Genomic DNA, 16,568 nt, shown 5'->3' with positions numbered 1-16,568 from the left:
TGGTGGATGATCTTCTTATTTACTTGCTGGAGTCTCTTTGCTAGTATTCTATTTAAGATTTTTGCATCTATGTTCATTAGGGAGATTGGTCTATAGTTTTCTTTCTCTTGTTTTTGATCTCCCTGGCTTTGGAATCAGTACCATATTTGTGTCATAAAAGGAATTTGGTAGGACTCCTTCTTTGCTTAACCTATCAAATAATTTGTATAGTATTGGGATTATTTGCTCTTTGAATGTCTGATAGAATTCACTTGTGAATCCATCAGGCCCTGGCAATTTTTCTTACGGAGTTCTTTGATGGCTTGTTCAATTTCTTTTTCTGATATGGAATTATTTAGGTATTCTATTTCCTCTGCTGTTAATCTAGGCAGTTTATATTTTTGTAAGTATTCATCCATATCTCCTAAATTGTGATATTTATTTCCATATAATTGGGCGAAATAGTTTTTAATGATTGCCTTAATTTCCCCTTCATTAGAGGTGAGGTCTCCTTTTTCATCTTTGATACTGTCAATTTGGTTTTCTTCTTTCCTTTTTTTATTAGATTGACCAGTACTTTGTCTATTTTATCTGTTTTTTCAAAATACCAGCTTCTAGTCTTATTTATTAATTCAATAGTTCTTTTACTTTCGATTTTAGTAATTTCTCCCTTGATTTTTAGTATTTCTAATTTAGTTTTCTTCTGGGGATTTTTAATTTGCTCACTTTCTAATTTTTTGAGTTGCATGCCCAATTCATTGATCTTTGTTCACCTTAATTTGTTAATATATGCACTCAAGGATATAAATTTCCCCCTGAGTACTGCCTTGGCTGTATCCCACAGAATTTGGTAAGATGTCTCATTATTGTCATTCTCTTCAATGAAATTGTTTATTGTTTCTATGATTTCTTCTTTGTGTAATAGGTTTTAGAGAATCATGTTATTTAATTTCAAATTAGTTTTTGATTTGCCTGTCCAAGTGCCCTTACTAATTATTATTTTTATTGCATTTTGATCTGAGAAGGTTACATTTATTATATCTGCTCTTTTGCATTTGTTTGCAATGATTCTATGCCCTATAACGTGGTCAATCTTTGTGAATGTACCATGTGCAGCTGAAAAGGTGTATTCCTTTTTGTCCCTATTTATTTTTCTCCACATATCAATTAAATCTAATTTTTCTAGGACTTCATTCACCTCTCTTACCTCTTTCTTATTTATTTTTTTGTTTGATTTTCTAGATCTGATAGAGGAATATTTAGATCTCCCACTAGTATAGTTTTACTATCTATTTCCTTCTTGAGCTCTGCCAGTTTCTCCTCTATGAATTTGGGTGCTATGCCACTTGGTGCATACATATTGAGCAGTGTTATTTCCTCATTGTTTATACTGCCTTTAATCAGGATGTAATGACCTTCCCTGTCTTTTCTAATCATATCTATTTTTACTTTGGCTTTGTCAGAAATCATAATAGCCACTCCTGCCTTCTTTTTCTCATTTGATGACCAAAAGATTTTGCTCAAGCCCTGAACCTTAAACGTGTGTATGTCCACCCGCCTCATATGTGTTTCTTGTAGACAACATATGGTGGGATTTTGGTTTCTAATCCACTCTGCTATTTGCTTCTGTTTTATGAGCGAGTTCATCCCATTCACATTCAGAGTTATAATCATCAGTTGTGCATTTGCTGACATTTTCGTATCCTCCCCTATTCCTACCGCTTCTTCTTAAACTATTTCCTTTTAAACCAGTATTTTGCTATTAAGACCCTATCCCTTATTCCCTCCCTTGATTAACTTCCTTTTCTACCCCCTCCCTTATTTTTCTCCCTCTTTTTGTTTTTAACGGCCTTATGAATTCCCTCCCCCTTCTTCTCCCCTCCCTTTTTTTGATCTCCCCACTCCCCTGCTCCCCTTGGTTTATCCCTTCTTACTTTCTCAGTAGGGTTAGATAAGAGTTTTATATCCCAATGGATAGTATAGCTACTCTTCCCTCTCCGGGTTAATTACACTGAGAGTAAGGTTTAAATATTACCTCTTAATGCTCTCTTCCTCTCCTTCTTATAATAGTATTTATCCCCTCTCCTTCCCATGCCCTCTTTGTGTGTAATAGAATATCCTATTTTTCTTATTCTCTCAAGTTTCTCTTGGTGTCCCCTACTATTCACCCCCCTCTTTCCCACCCCCATATCATCTTAGACCATTTAGTATTCCTCCCTCTCCCTATGAATTATTCTTCTGATTACTATAATAGTCAATACTATAATAGTGAATAGAGTTCACTACAGAGAATTATACATAGCATTTCTCCACATAGGAATACAGAGAATTAGATCTTACTAAGGCCCTTAAAAAGGCAAATTTAAAAATTATGAGTTTTCTTTCTTTCCCCTCTGTTTCTTATTTACCTTTTCATGTTTCTCTTGGTTTTTGTGGTTCGATATCAAACTTTCCATTTACTCCTGGTCTTTTCTGTGCAAATACCTGGAATTCTTCAATTTTGTTGAATGCCCATACTTTCCCCTGGGAGTATATAGTCAATTTTAATGGGTAGTTGATCCGTGGTTGCAGGCCCAGCTCTCTTGCCTTTCTGAATATCATATTCCAAGCCTTGCGGTCTTTTAGCGTGGAGGCTGCCAGATCTGTGTGATCCTCATTGGTGCTCCTTGATATCTGAATTGTCTCTTTCTGGCTTCTTGTAAGATTTTTTCTTTTACTTGGAAGGTCTTGAATTTGGGTATTATATTCCTGGGCGTTGTCTTTTCTGGGTCTAGTGTTGAGGGTGATCTATGGATCCTTTCAATGTCTATATTGCCCTCTTGTTGTAGAACTTCAGGGAAATTTTCCTGAATAATTTCTTTTAGTATGGAGTCCAAGTTTCTATTAATTTCTGCTTTTTCAGGAAGACCAATGATTCTCAAATTGTCTCTTCTAGACCGATTTTCTTGGTCTGTCACTTTCTCATTGAGATATTTCATGTTTCCTTCTATCTTTTCAGTCTTTTGACTTTGTTTATTTGTTCTTGTTGTCTTGAGAGATCATTAGCTTCTAATTGCTCAATTCTAGCTTTAGGGACTGGTTTTCCTTTTCAATTTGGTCATTTCTGGTGTTCAATTTGCTTATCAGTGCATTTGATTTCTGAGCCTCACTTTCCAATTGCAAAATTCTGCCTTTTAAACTGTTATTTTCTTGCCTGATTTCCTTTTGTGCTGTTTCCTATTTCTCTAACCAAATCTTTTCCAACTTTCTCGTCATCTCAGTTTTGAACTCTTTTGTGACTAGTTTTCATTATTTTGGGAGGGTCCGGATGCTTGTTTGTTCTCCTCTTCTTTGTGCTCGGTTGTCTGGATTTTCTCTGTGTAAAAGTTGTCGAGTGTTAAAGATTTCTTCTTCTTGTTGTTAATCTTTCTCTTCTGAACTTCCTGATTCTGGGTAGCATTTGTTAGCCCTGCAGCTTCTCAGTTTTATCCTCGCGCTCAGGGTCTGTCTGCGCTTTTTTGGGACCTGAGGTCTGAGGTCTGGTTGTTCTCAAGATCAAGGCCCCTGGTGGACCCTCTTGCTTGATCCTCTGCCAGAGGCTCCTTTACAAGTCTCAGGGTGCTGCTTCCACAGGCGTATACCCGTCTGCACTGGTTCCCCACTCAGGGTTTCAGAGCCTTCGTTCAGGCCCGCGCCTGTGTCCGCCTCCCCCCTCACCTCTGCCCGCGCCTGCGCTCCGTGTCCATGCTCAAAGTCCAAGTGTGTTCTTTAGCTTTTTGGGGTCCTAAGTCTTGCTGCTCTCAGGAACAGGCCCTGGAGCTGCCAATGACTCAATGGGTGCCCCAAACTTGCTCTATTTCTTTCTAGCTGGCTTTGGCGTTGTAGGTGTTGTGTGTGGAAGGGTTGGGGGGTGGTTGCTCAGCTCGTGACTTAGTGAGAGCTGTTTCACCCCTTTATAGCATGGAAATGCCCCGATTCCACATAGCTTCCACGCTGCGCCCTGTTGTGGGGTCCCTCCGTTTGTCTGGATTTGTTTTTATGTCACCTTGAGGAGTCCTGTATGTTTCAGTCAGGAGAGGTTAAGAGCTGCTTTTTACTCTGCCGCCATCTTAACTTGGAACCCCATCTTTATCTCTTTGAATCAGATCAAAATTTACTTTAGCTTTGTCTGATATCATGATTGTTATTCTTGCTTTTTTTACTTTAGATGTTGTATAATAAATTCTGCTTCAGCCTTTTACCTTTAATCTCTGTGGATCACCATGTCTCAAATGTGTTTCTTGTAAACAGCATATAGTAGGATTCTGGTTTTTAATCTACTCTGCTATCTGCTTCTGTTTTATGGTGTGTAATTGTAATCTGTTACCCTAAAAACTAAGATACCCTGAAAAACTATAATTCCCAGAACCCCACTCACTTCCTGTCATTATTGCCGATGTTATAAATTGGGTGGAGTTTCATTCTGTGGCAGCTTTGGTGGAGAGGACATTTTGAGCAGGTAGAAAAACTTAGTCGTGTGATTCTATTTTGTCAGATGATAAACTTTACGTTGTTTTTTTAAAAATTTTTTAAAATCCTAATATCTTTTATATATATCCTTCTATATTAATTTTATTTGTTACAGTGCTAGGCAATGAGGGTTAAGTGACTTGCCCAGGGTCATACAGCTAGGAAGTGTCCAAGATCAGATTCGAACCTAGGATCTCCCATCTCTAGGCCTGGTTCTCAATCCACTGAGCCATCCAGCTGCCCCCAGATGATAAACTTTATAAAAATATTACTTGAAGTATCATAAAATTAATTTTAGTTTTAAATTTATGGCAACTAGAAGTGGGGTTCAGAATGCTTAATTCTCTCTGAGTAGATTAGTTTGAAAAGAAACCACGTTTCTCCTGCCACGGCTTTTCATCCCTCCTCCCCCCAGGGAACTCTCTTCTGAGCTGCTGCCTGTTGCTGGCAATCCTGCCTCCTGCTGCTAACTCCCTGGGTTGTCTCAGCTACCTGCTCCTGCCTGGATTACCGCTCTTGCTCCTGCTTCTGTTACTGCTGCTGTTGCTGATTGGAGCTGCTCTCTGGAGGCATGGAAAGTATAAATCTTCTTTTCCTTACATTGCCAAAAGCTGAGTGGTAGCTCACTGCTTGCCTTGGAAGCCTGGCTATATTTCCCTTAGGCAATAATTAGCTTCCTAAAGGAATTTTTCACTGTACATGTGGCAGGGGAAGAAAGCTGTTCCCTGGCATTTTACTCCTAGGTGGAAGGGGAAGGAAGGTTACTCTTCCAAACAAGAAGTAGAATTGTAAGCATGACCCACTATGTGAAAAAGCAGTGCATTGCCTATTTCAAACAAATCCTAGTTTTAGAATGTTTTTTTTCTTTCTACCATTCCTAGGTGAATTGGTCCTTGCAATTAGCTTGCCTGAGATTCAGGAGAGAAATTCATCTCCCTACACACCCTTGCCATTCTGGCCTTTACAGTATATCCAATATGGGATTCCTCCACACTATGTTCAGCACAGAATTCTCCCTCAATATGGGAGATCCCAGAGGTGTGACCAAAAGGAAACCAGATGGGTGATGATACTGGAGAGGGAAGGAACCTTAAAGAGTTTGGAGGTACATTTTTAAGCCTTTTCAGACTCCATTGTTTTATGAAAAATCTCTATATCAGAATTGGAAAAAAAGAACTCTTTAAATTCAGTGCTTGTATCCTGTCACATATACTGTATTTGCTGATTGCTTGTTTTAAGGTTTTATTTTGTTTATACTATTGTGTTTTGACAATTAGCTATATGCTGTGACATTTTCTTTGTACCTCCCCATATGACTGGACTGGAGAACATACCTTAATAAAAATACCTTTCAGTTGTTTGTAACAAGAGGTAAGGGTCCATTTAGTAGCTGAAGTGAAGTGTTACAGCACTAATCCCCACCTCCACATTTATAAAAATGTAATGGACAAAACATATAAAGGCATGCCTTTTATGGCTATTACAGTCTCATACCAGAGGAGCTCAGAAGATTTTTCCTACGGCATGGTATCCCTGGATGGCTCCCAAGAGAGAGCATTTCCCATGAAGCCTAAGAAGCTTCTGGGTTATTTTTAACTCTTCTGCTTAATCTACCTCCACCAGAATGATCTAAATTCTTGGTAACATTTTAGACCCAACTTGAATTAGCTGCTATACTACTGTTTTTTATAAAGCTGTTTTCTTAGTGAAAATTAATGCATCCTGAGTTGATCCATATGTTTGTCAACACCCTCCTCAGGGGGGACTGTATAATTGTCATAAAATTCTAGTTTCATAAAAGTTAAGAAAATTGCTACCTCCCTGAATCCAGGAAGTGAACTGTTTATAGAAAGTGCCATAGAGTTGCCTGCAGAAACCTCAAACTGTACTGAAAGATCCAGAATGAACTTTGGGTTGTAGTGAAATGGAGTATGGATGTCATCTGAAGGCAAGCCCCTGCTCCCTAGGGCTTTCTATAACCAAATTTGTCATTCCATCCATAAACACAGTTATTTTGGCACCCAAGGCATTGTAGTAGAGTAACTACAATTGCCTCAAAAATATGTACAGCTTGTCCCACCTGCCAGGCCGTTAATCAGCACACTTTTTGAGAAAAAACCTTTGGCGGACGTCCTCTAGCTTACACACCATTTGAACATTTGCAAATTGATTTTATCTCTATGCCAAAAGATGGACACTATAAATTTTGTCTGGTCATAGTCGATCAACTGACCAGATGGCCTGAAGCATTTCCTACTGCTCAGGCCACAGCGGCTTTTGTTGCCAAAATCCTTTTGAAAGAGATTATTCCTCGTTTTGGCCTGCCAAGCACGTATTGATTCTGAGAGAGGAACTCACTTTACTGACTCAGTTTTATCACAAATTTATTCATGTTTGGAGATAACTCCTAAATTTCATACACCATATCATCCCCAGAGCGCCGGCCAAGTTGAAAGGATGAATAAGGAACTTAAAACTATGATTGGCAAATTATGCAAGGAGACTAATTTAAAATGGCCTGAAATTCTACCTCTGGCCTTATTTTATCTCAGAAGCAGATCCAGAGGTGATTTACAAATCTCATCATTTGAGATGCTATTTGGACATCCACCTATTCAGGCACAATCATTCGACCCTGCCTATACTTCATTGTTAGGAGGGGATACAACCATTGCCACTTATATTAGACAATTACAAACAAAATTGCGAGAACTCCACAACTCTGGAGCTGCTGTTCAAGCAGGCCCCTTAGACTTCTCGCTTCATGATTTGAACCCAGGTGATAGTGTGTACATAAAGAACTTCAAATGTACTGGGTCAACTGAACCTGCTTATGATGGACCATTCCAGATCCTATGAACTACACAAACAGCCATTAAAATTGGGGAGAGGGACTCATGGATTCATTGCAGTCATGTGAAATGGGTACCCTCTATTGATAATGAATAATTCTCTGTACTAAGTACTATTACCTCCACCTATTATATTTGACTATTGATTGTATTTGACTATTGTGATAAGAATGCTCTATTGCTGGATTTTGCACTATTTTGTTGCTCTTTATTTGATTGATCCTTGTACTTGAATGATACATATACTACCTCACAACAAAATATCTGTATTAGTGACCTCTATTGACCTGATGTGCCTTTCAAAATATTTTATGCCTTTTGTCATTCCTTTTGTACTTTCTAGGATGTATTATTGCTTTATAGGCCTCATTTGCACCCACATCACTTTGTCTACCTCATTTGTACTCACACTGTGGATCATGGCAAGTTAAGGAGGAAACTAATCTTATTTCTTGAAAATTAACCTCTATTCTTTACCTCTGTGATTGTGTAAAACTACACATTTTTTGTTGGTTTTTCTTCCTACATGTGCAATACAGTATTTGATTTTTTCTTTTTTCTCTCATTTTTTACATTTGAAGCATGTCAACAGCATTAAATAGACTCTTGACTGTTTTGATTTTTGCAATAAGAATAAGTTAAGATGTCCATTTGCCTAGCATGTAAATTTATACCCAAAAAGCTTTGGACTATAGAAACCTGCCACTAGTTATTTAATTATTATGAGACTTTTGCTCGATGACTCTGTTTAATCCAAGGAAAATCGGACCACAAAGGAGCACAGAGTTTTTGACCTGAGAAGTGCAAATGAGAACATAAAGGAAAGAGACTGAACTAATCCTACAGGGATTGATGACATTCTATGCAAAGACTTGATCCTGTGTGAGACTCGAGGTTGCAACACTTAGCATATGTTAAGATGTAGGACTTCCTTGTACCGCACTTGATATCAAGTACTCGAGATCGAATTGTTCTGGCTCCATTATCTCTGAAAGTGAAGAAAAGTACTGAGCCGGGAAATGCTATTTCCCATTTGTCTCAAGATCTAGTCTCCTTTTTCCATTTCTTTCATGATGTGACAACTTACTGTAGTCCAGGCTGCTAAATTGGGTTAGTGAGTGATTGTTGTTGCAAAGCTTATGGGACATGGATTGCTACAGGAACCTGTTTTGATTTGTGAATTTTTTCCTTTTTCTTGTTCCTAAAATTTTTTTCCTTTCACATTATTTTAATATCCTGTATTTTCCTCAGAGGTTATTTTTTCTTTTTATTTCCTTTTTATTTTTCTTTGGACTTTTTGATGGTTTGAGAATTGATTCATAAACCTTATGCCTTGACCATTTATTCCTGTGTGATTCCCATGTGTATCCCTGTATTTTCCTCAGGGGGAAAATGTAAAGTTGTTCTCTTCTGGGGGACTATGTTATTTCTGTAAATTTGGACTTGAATTTGAACCTAATTTAGAACAGAAGACCACCTCCCAGAATCCAGAAGATGCCATGAAGATGCATGCAGAGACCACACACTGCACCAAAGATCCAGAGTGAATTTCGAGACATGGTGAATTTGAACTTTGGGGGGGTTGAATGTATTTATTTTGAATGGACACTTTATGCCAGAAAAGGGGACTACCCCCTAAATGGCTTTTGTCAATGCACCGAACATTGGTTTTGTTCTTTCTCCATTTTATTTCCCTTTTATCTCTGAATTATTGTAAACTTTAATTTGATTATGCTTTCATGATCCATTGGGGAGACTTGTCTCCCAAAGGATCACAGGGGGGAATGTTAAGTTGAAAAAGACCTTTTACCCCTTTAAAACTACATTACACAAACTCCCTTTCACCTTACCCATAATTTCTTAAGTCTTTTCCTATTGTTTGTGGGTTTTGCGGGCTGTTTTGGATATGGTTGTTGTGGGCGTGGTGAGGGGGCTTTTTGGAGAGGAGGCAGCATGGTAAGGGTGAGTTGGGACTCTTTCCCTGCGCTTTTAATAATTTTTTTTTTAATTTTTATTTTAAACCCTTAACTTTTGTGTATTGGCTCCTAGTTAGAAGAGTGGTAAGGGTAGGCAATGGGGGTCAAGTGACTTGCCCAGGGTCACACAGCCAGGAAGTGTCTGAGGCCAAATTTGAACCTAGGACTTCCTGTCTCTAGGCCTGACACTCAATCCACTGAGCTACCCAGCTCCCCCTCCCTGCGCTTTTAATAAAAATCCTTATAAATATCATACCTTGGAGGCATTGAATATTAATTTTAAAACTTACACAACCATTCTTTAGCAAAGTTGTGGGGTATAAAATAAACCCACACAAATCTTCAGCATTTCTGCATATTTCCAACAAAACTCAGCAACAAGAGCTAGATAGAGGAATTCCATTTAAAATCACTCCATACAGTGTAAAATATCTGGGAATCTATTTGCTAAGATAAATTCAGGAATTATATAAACATACCTACAAAACACTTTTCACACAATTAAAACTAGATCTAAATAATTGTAAAAAATTAATTAAAAATGACAACCCTACCTAAATTAATTTACTTAGTGACATACCTATCAAACTACCAAAAAACGTTTTTATAGAATTAGAAAAAATTATAACAAAGTTCATCTGGAAGATCAAAAGATAAAGAATGTCAAGGAAAGTAATGGGGGAAAAAAGTGAAGGATGGTGATCTAGCAGTACCAGATTTTAAACTGTACTATAAGTAGTGATCATCAAAATAATTTGGTACTGGCTAAGAGACAAAAGAGTGTATCAATGGAATAGTCTAAGGGTAAATAACCTCAGCAAGCTAGTGTTTGGTAAACCTGAAGATCCAAGCTTTTGGGATAAGAACTCACTATTTGAAAAGAACTGCTGGGAAAATTGGACAACAGTATGAGAAAAATTAAGTTTAGATCAACAACTCACACCCTTTACGAAGACAAATTTTAAAATGAATAAATTACTTAAACACTAAGAGTGACATAATAATTAAATTAGAGGAATGTAGAATAGGATACCTGCCACATCTGCCAAACAAGAGATAGAGAACATTACAAAATGTAATATGAATAATTTTGATTATATTAAATTAAAGATTTGGTACAAACAAAACCAATGCAACAAAAATTAGAAGGGAAGCAACAAACTAGGAAGAAAAAATTTTTATAGCAAAACTCTGACAGAGGTCTAATTTCAAAAATACATAAGGAACTAAGTCAAATTTACAAAAAATCAAGGCACTCCCCAATTAATAGGCAGTTTTCAGATGAAGAAATAAAAACTATTAATGAAAAACATGAAAAAGTGTTCTAAATTCCTCCTAATTAGAGAAATGCAAATCAAAACAATTCTGAAGTACAACCTCACACCTAGCAGATTGCCATATAATATGCCAGAAAAGGAGAATAATAAATGTTGGAGGAGATGTGGCAAAATTGGGGTCCTAATACATTGCTGGTGGAGTTGTGAATTGATTCAGCCATTCTGGAAGGCAATTTGGAATTATGCCCAAAGGACTTTAATAGAATGCATTCCCTTTGATCCAACTGTACCACTGCTGGGTTTGTACCCTAATGAGATTTTTGTGCTGACAAAAAATTGGAAAATAAGGGGGTGTCTCTCAATTAGGGAATGACTGAACAAATTGTGGTATTTGATGGAGATAGAATACTATTATACAATAAGGCCTAGAAGAACATCCATGAAGTGATGCAGAATGAAATAAGTAGAACCAGGAGAATATTGCACACAGAAACTGAAACACTGTGGCATACATATATATGTATATATTAGATTTTGCCATATAATAAATTTTGCTACTAATAGCAATGCAATGATCCAGGACATTCCTGAGGGACTTATGAGAAAGAACACTATCCACATTCAGAGAAAGAACTGTGGGAGTAAAAATGCAGAAGAAAAACATAAGATTTATCATGTGGTTCTATAGGTATATGATTGGGGGTTTTGGTTTTAAAAGATCACTCTATTACAAATACGAACAATATCGAAATAGGTTGTGAGCTATAATGCATGTATTACACAGTGGAAGTGCTTGTCAGCTCTGGGTAGGGAGAGGGAAGAGGGGAGAGAGAGAACATGAGTCATGTAAACATGGGAAACTATTCTAAATCAATACATAAAGAAAAAACATTTTTTAAAGAAGTCATGAGGGAAAGCTGCCTTAACATTCTTGATCAAAAGAGAAAAAAATAGAAATTGAAAAGAATCTACTGACCACCTCCTCAAAAAGATCCCCCAACAAAACTCCCAGTAATCTGATAGTCAAATTTCATTATTCCCCAGGCCAAAAAGAAAGCACTGCAAGGAGCCAGAAGAAAATAAAAATCAACAAGTCTAGCAGCTTCTAAGTAAAGGACTAGAGGACATGGAATATTATATTCTGCAAGTTAAAAGATCTGGGATTTGGACTAAGGATTGCCTATCCAGTGAAATTGAGCCTAATTCTCCAAGGGGGAAATAACTATTTAATAACATAGAGAGTTTTGACAAAGGGACAAGATCTAGAGAAAAATTCAATAATCAAATTTGACACTTAAGAGAAGAGCAAAGAGGCAAACAGAAAAATGAAATCTCATGGGATTAAGGCTAAATTCATAGGCTAAATCCTACATGGAAAGGTAATAATTAAGCTACTTAAGCTATATTGATAAATAAGATTCTTCAAATGTCTGATATTTGAGATACTTAAAGTACTTGTTAAACTAATTACACTCCTATAAGAGGTGATAAGATTTTTAAAATATATGATACTTGAGACACTTAAGGCATTTAAAATACAAAGACACTTAAAATATTTAAGATACTGAAATTGCCTTAGAACTTTATTACTAAAAGGGCACTGAAAAAGATATAGATGGAAGTCAGATAAAAAATTGAATACTATGGGATATGAAAAGAAAACAAAATTAAGCGACAAGAAGGAGGAACATATTGAGAAAAGGAAAAAAGAGATATAGAAGAGGGTAATTACCTCACATGAAGAAACATATAAGACAATACAGAGGAGAACTTGTGTAGTAGTGGGCAATGCTTAACCTTTATTCTCATTGGAAATGACTCAAAGAGGGAATAACATCCATGTTCAGTTGATCATAGAAACCTCTCAGACCCTATTGGGAAGAGGGGAGGGGGAGGGAGAAGTTGAGAAGGAAGGGGACAGACAAAAGGCTGAGCAAATTAGAGGGGATAGTAATCAGAAGTTGCAGGAAACAAAATAAACCAACATAAATCACCAGCATTTCCAAAAGCAGGAGATAAGAGTAATCCCATTTAAAATATCTACACACTACATAGAATCTACCAAGTCTAACTAAGGAATTCCATAAACAAAATTACAAAATATTTCACAGAAATAGGTCTAAACAATTGAAAAATATGAATTACTCAAGGGTAGGCCAAGCCAATATAATAAAAATAATATTCTTTTACCTGAATTAATACTTTCTCAGTGTCATATCTACCAAATAATTATTTCATAAAGCTAGAAAAAACAAATAACAATATTAATCTGAAAGAGCAAAAGATCAAGAATATCAAGGGAATTAATGAAAAAAATATGAAGGAAGGAGCCATTCCAGATCTCAAACTATAGATCATTATCAAAATCATCTGGTACTGGTTAAAAACGGTGTAGTGAATCAATGGAATAGATTAGTAACAATACACAGTAATAAATTCTCATAATAACCATATAACAAGATGAAGTCATAATGGATTCATAATTTAAAATAAGGGGTGATATAAACAAATTACAGAACATAGAATAATTTATCTGTCAGTCTTATGGTTCAGGGAAAAATTTGTGACCAAATAAGAGAGACTATTATGAGATGTGAAATGAATGATTTTGAATACATTAAATTAAAAAGGTTTTGTACAAGCAAAACCAATGTAACCAAGATTAGAATGAAACAAAAAAATGGAAACAAAGTTTAATAGCAAATTTCTCTGGCAAAGACCTCTTTTCTCAAATAGATAGAAAACTGAATTAAATTTCTAAGAATACGTCATTCCCCAGTTGATAAATGGTCAAACAGGCAGTTCTTAGATAAAGAAAACAAAGCTATATAGTTATATGAAAAAAAAATTTTCCAAATCATGAATGACTAGAGAAATGCATATTAAAACAATTCTGAGACTACCTCAAAACTATCAGATTGGCTAATATGATATAAAAGGAAAATGACTTTCAAGGGGTCCCAAATAGGTAAGAAGAATGAAGTGTGGTAGGAAGGATGAGATGAAATACCTGTGAGGGTCAGTAAAACTAGAGATGCTGATAGCAACCAAAAGCACTTTATTGAAAGTTACATCTACTTTATGGGGGGAAAGTAAGCTGGGGATTTTGCACGTTTCCAATTACACAATGAAGGTAAATGATTTACAGGTTTGGTATAAAGGATTTGGTTTATCTCATTGAATCTATACAGAATTTTCTATAGGCTAATAAATCACTGTGTCAATATGTAGCCATCTAACCCAAACTCCCAGAGAATGCTTGTATCTGTAGTTTTGGTAGGAACATACAGTTTCAGCAAAGGGGGAGGAAAAGGAGGGATTGAAGCCTTGGATGAGGAGTGAGCTATGTGTCTGACTTTAGTTGGGCTATGGCTACCCCAGAACTTTGCTGCTGGGGGAGGGGGAGTCTTTAGGCTTTCCAGAGTTTTGCTTAATGGAAGCCCCTGGCTCTCCTCATTCTGTCCTCACAAATGACAGGTGTTGGAGGGGATATGGGAAAACAAGGACACCACTACATTATTGGTGGAGCTGTGAACTGATACAACCAGTCTGGAAAGCAACTTGGAACCATGAAGAGATCATAAAACTATGCATATCCTTTGTCCCTGCAATATCATTACTAAGTCAAAGAAAAGGGAGAAAGACCTACTTGCACAAAAAATATTTATTGCTGCTCTTTTTGTGATGGCAAAGAATTGGAAACTAAGGGGATGTCAACCAATTGTGGAACAGCTGAACAGGTTATGGCATATGATTGTAATGGAATACTATTATACCATAAAGTCATAAGAAATGATAAATAGGAAAATTTTGGAAAAACCTGGAAAGACTTGTATGAACTTATTGCAGAGTGACATAAACAGAACTAGTAAAACACTGTACATAGTAACATCAATATTGTATGATGGCCAACTGTGAATGACTTTATAACATAAGGATTCAAGACAACTCCAAGGGATTCATGATGAAAAATGCTATAGAAAAATGCTACTGTCATAAAAGGAACTGATATAATATGATTGCAGATTGAAGTATGCTATTTTCATTCCATTTCCTTCATAAGTAATTTCCTATAATGTTTCTTCTTTCACAACATGAAGAATATGGAAATATCTATTGCATGATAGTATATGTTCAACCCATATCAGATTGCTTGCTACTTCAAGAAGGAAGAGGAGAGAGGAAAATTATTTGGATAACAAAGATTAGCTGTTAGAAAATTAATATTAAACATTGTTTCTGTAGATGATTAGAACAAATGTAAAATATATAAAGTTTTTGGGAAGGGAAAACATTATAGGTGACTTAGGAAACATCAAGGATTGTTGTTCTTGAACTGATACATGAACCAAACACCCTTACCATCTGTGATTATGAGAAAACCTAGCTTCTTTCTTTCAAATTTCTTTCAGAATTTTGAAGCTTACAATTCTTTTCTCTCTTCCCACAGATTACTTGAAATTTCTGCTGAAGATTTCATCTATCACTCTACTGTATAAAATGTAGAAAAAGTTCATTAGAAGAGCCCAAGGTGGAATGACAGAATTTTTAAATCACAGTTTGAGGATCTTGGTAATCTACTCAGATCTTGGGTATCATGTCCATAAAACAGCATCCAATCTACAAATTCCTGTTGAACTCTCACAGTGAAAAATTTACTGCCTTGTCATACAGGATGGGATACAAGTTAATGGATTTAGTCACATTTTTTAAAACCTTCATGTTCACACTGGAGAAAAGATTCTTAAGATAAGTGAAAAAAATTGGGATTGTAATTCTCCTTCTGGATGAACTCAAGCTCACGAAGGAAATTCTTTTCTTTTTCTACATCTATTATTAATACTGCTGTGTAATATAAAAATGAGGCAAAATCATCAGCTCCCTAATTTTATATACATATATTTTCTTGGAATTGAGAAAATCTTTGCTTATTTTTTTGGTCCAATATGAATACCAATCATATGTATGCTTATTTTTTTATTTATTATGTATGGAAACCAAGTGTCCTATATTCCTCTCTCAGGGTTGAAGTGTGTTGCAGAATAGTCATAAAATATCTCAACAGTGGATTCTGGAATACAACATTTCTTCTTTCCTTTCTCAGTGCTTAGAAACTTACCTTTAGCTTGTGTTCATGTTCCTTGTTGACTCGGGAAAGCAGCTGAGCTTTTCTTCTGTTGAGAGCATCAATGAGAGCATCACATTGGGCCACCAGGCAGGCTTCAAACTCAACACTATTCTCCTGCAGAAAAAAATGCATCATAAACATAAGATTCTATTATTTCATCGATATTCCAAGGGATTTGATAGAAATGATGCTTCCCTGATTCCTACATTGTCAAAATCCCTTCTGAAAGAAATGAAAGGATACCTCCAAATAGAATTCATTTAGGTATGTATTTTGTGTGTATATGTATATGTATGCACATATGTATATAATATGTATACAAAGATATATATGAGTGTGTGTGTGTATCACCAAAGAGTGATGTTCTTTTGATTTAGATCTTTCAGTCAGCATAAAAACTTCCACTAAAGTCAGTTTAGTGAGTTGAGATAATTAATCAACACTACTACCAATTATAAAATGTTGGGATATCTATTCAGGAGTCAAAAATTGAAAATGGATGGAAATAAGGTTTTGATCAATGACACATGTTAAAACCAGTGGAAATGTGCATCGGCCATGGGTGGGGGGAGAGCGGGGGGTGAAGGGGAAAGTAGGAGCATGAATCGTGTAACCATGTTAAAAATGAAATTAATAAATGATTTTAAAAAATAAAGATATGCACTCTACATTTGAAAAAAAAATGAAAATGGATACTATAAAGGAAACTAATTCTGAAGATTAGAAAGTGTCCACAAGGAAAAAGTAAATAATCTCAAATGTTCTTCCTTGCTATAAAATTGTACTCCAGGTAATGTTCTCCCAATTTGTGGTTCATAATGCAAATACTGGTTTGAAAAGGAATAGAGTAACATGAGGGTAAAAAGTT

At 36.1% G+C, this 16,568-nt stretch overlaps 1 protein-coding gene across 5 annotated transcripts in view; it reads right to left on the bottom strand.

Moving 5' to 3' along the window:
* TRIM9 (tripartite motif containing 9) overlaps window positions 1-16,568 on the bottom strand; it is a 218,460-nt gene that overhangs the window by 153,953 nt on the left and 47,939 nt on the right. For 4 of the 5 annotated variants that reach the window (XM_044664741.1, XM_044664742.1, XM_044664743.1 and 1 more), the window contains exon 3: window positions 15,692-15,814. The exons of the other annotated variant lie outside the window; for it this stretch is intronic. In XM_044664741.1, the coding sequence (XP_044520676.1) occupies window positions 15,692-15,814 (123 nt within the window). The remainder of the gene's footprint in view (window positions 1-15,691; window positions 15,815-16,568) is intronic. 5 annotated transcript variants of the gene reach the window in all.

The sequence above is a fragment of the Gracilinanus agilis genome, chromosome 2 (genome assembly GCF_016433145.1).
Source record: "Gracilinanus agilis isolate LMUSP501 chromosome 2, AgileGrace, whole genome shotgun sequence".
Taxonomy (NCBI): domain Eukaryota; kingdom Metazoa; phylum Chordata; class Mammalia; order Didelphimorphia; family Didelphidae; genus Gracilinanus; species Gracilinanus agilis.
Note: the sequence above shows the minus strand (reverse complement) of the source record. Positions and strands in the feature narration are given on the sequence as shown.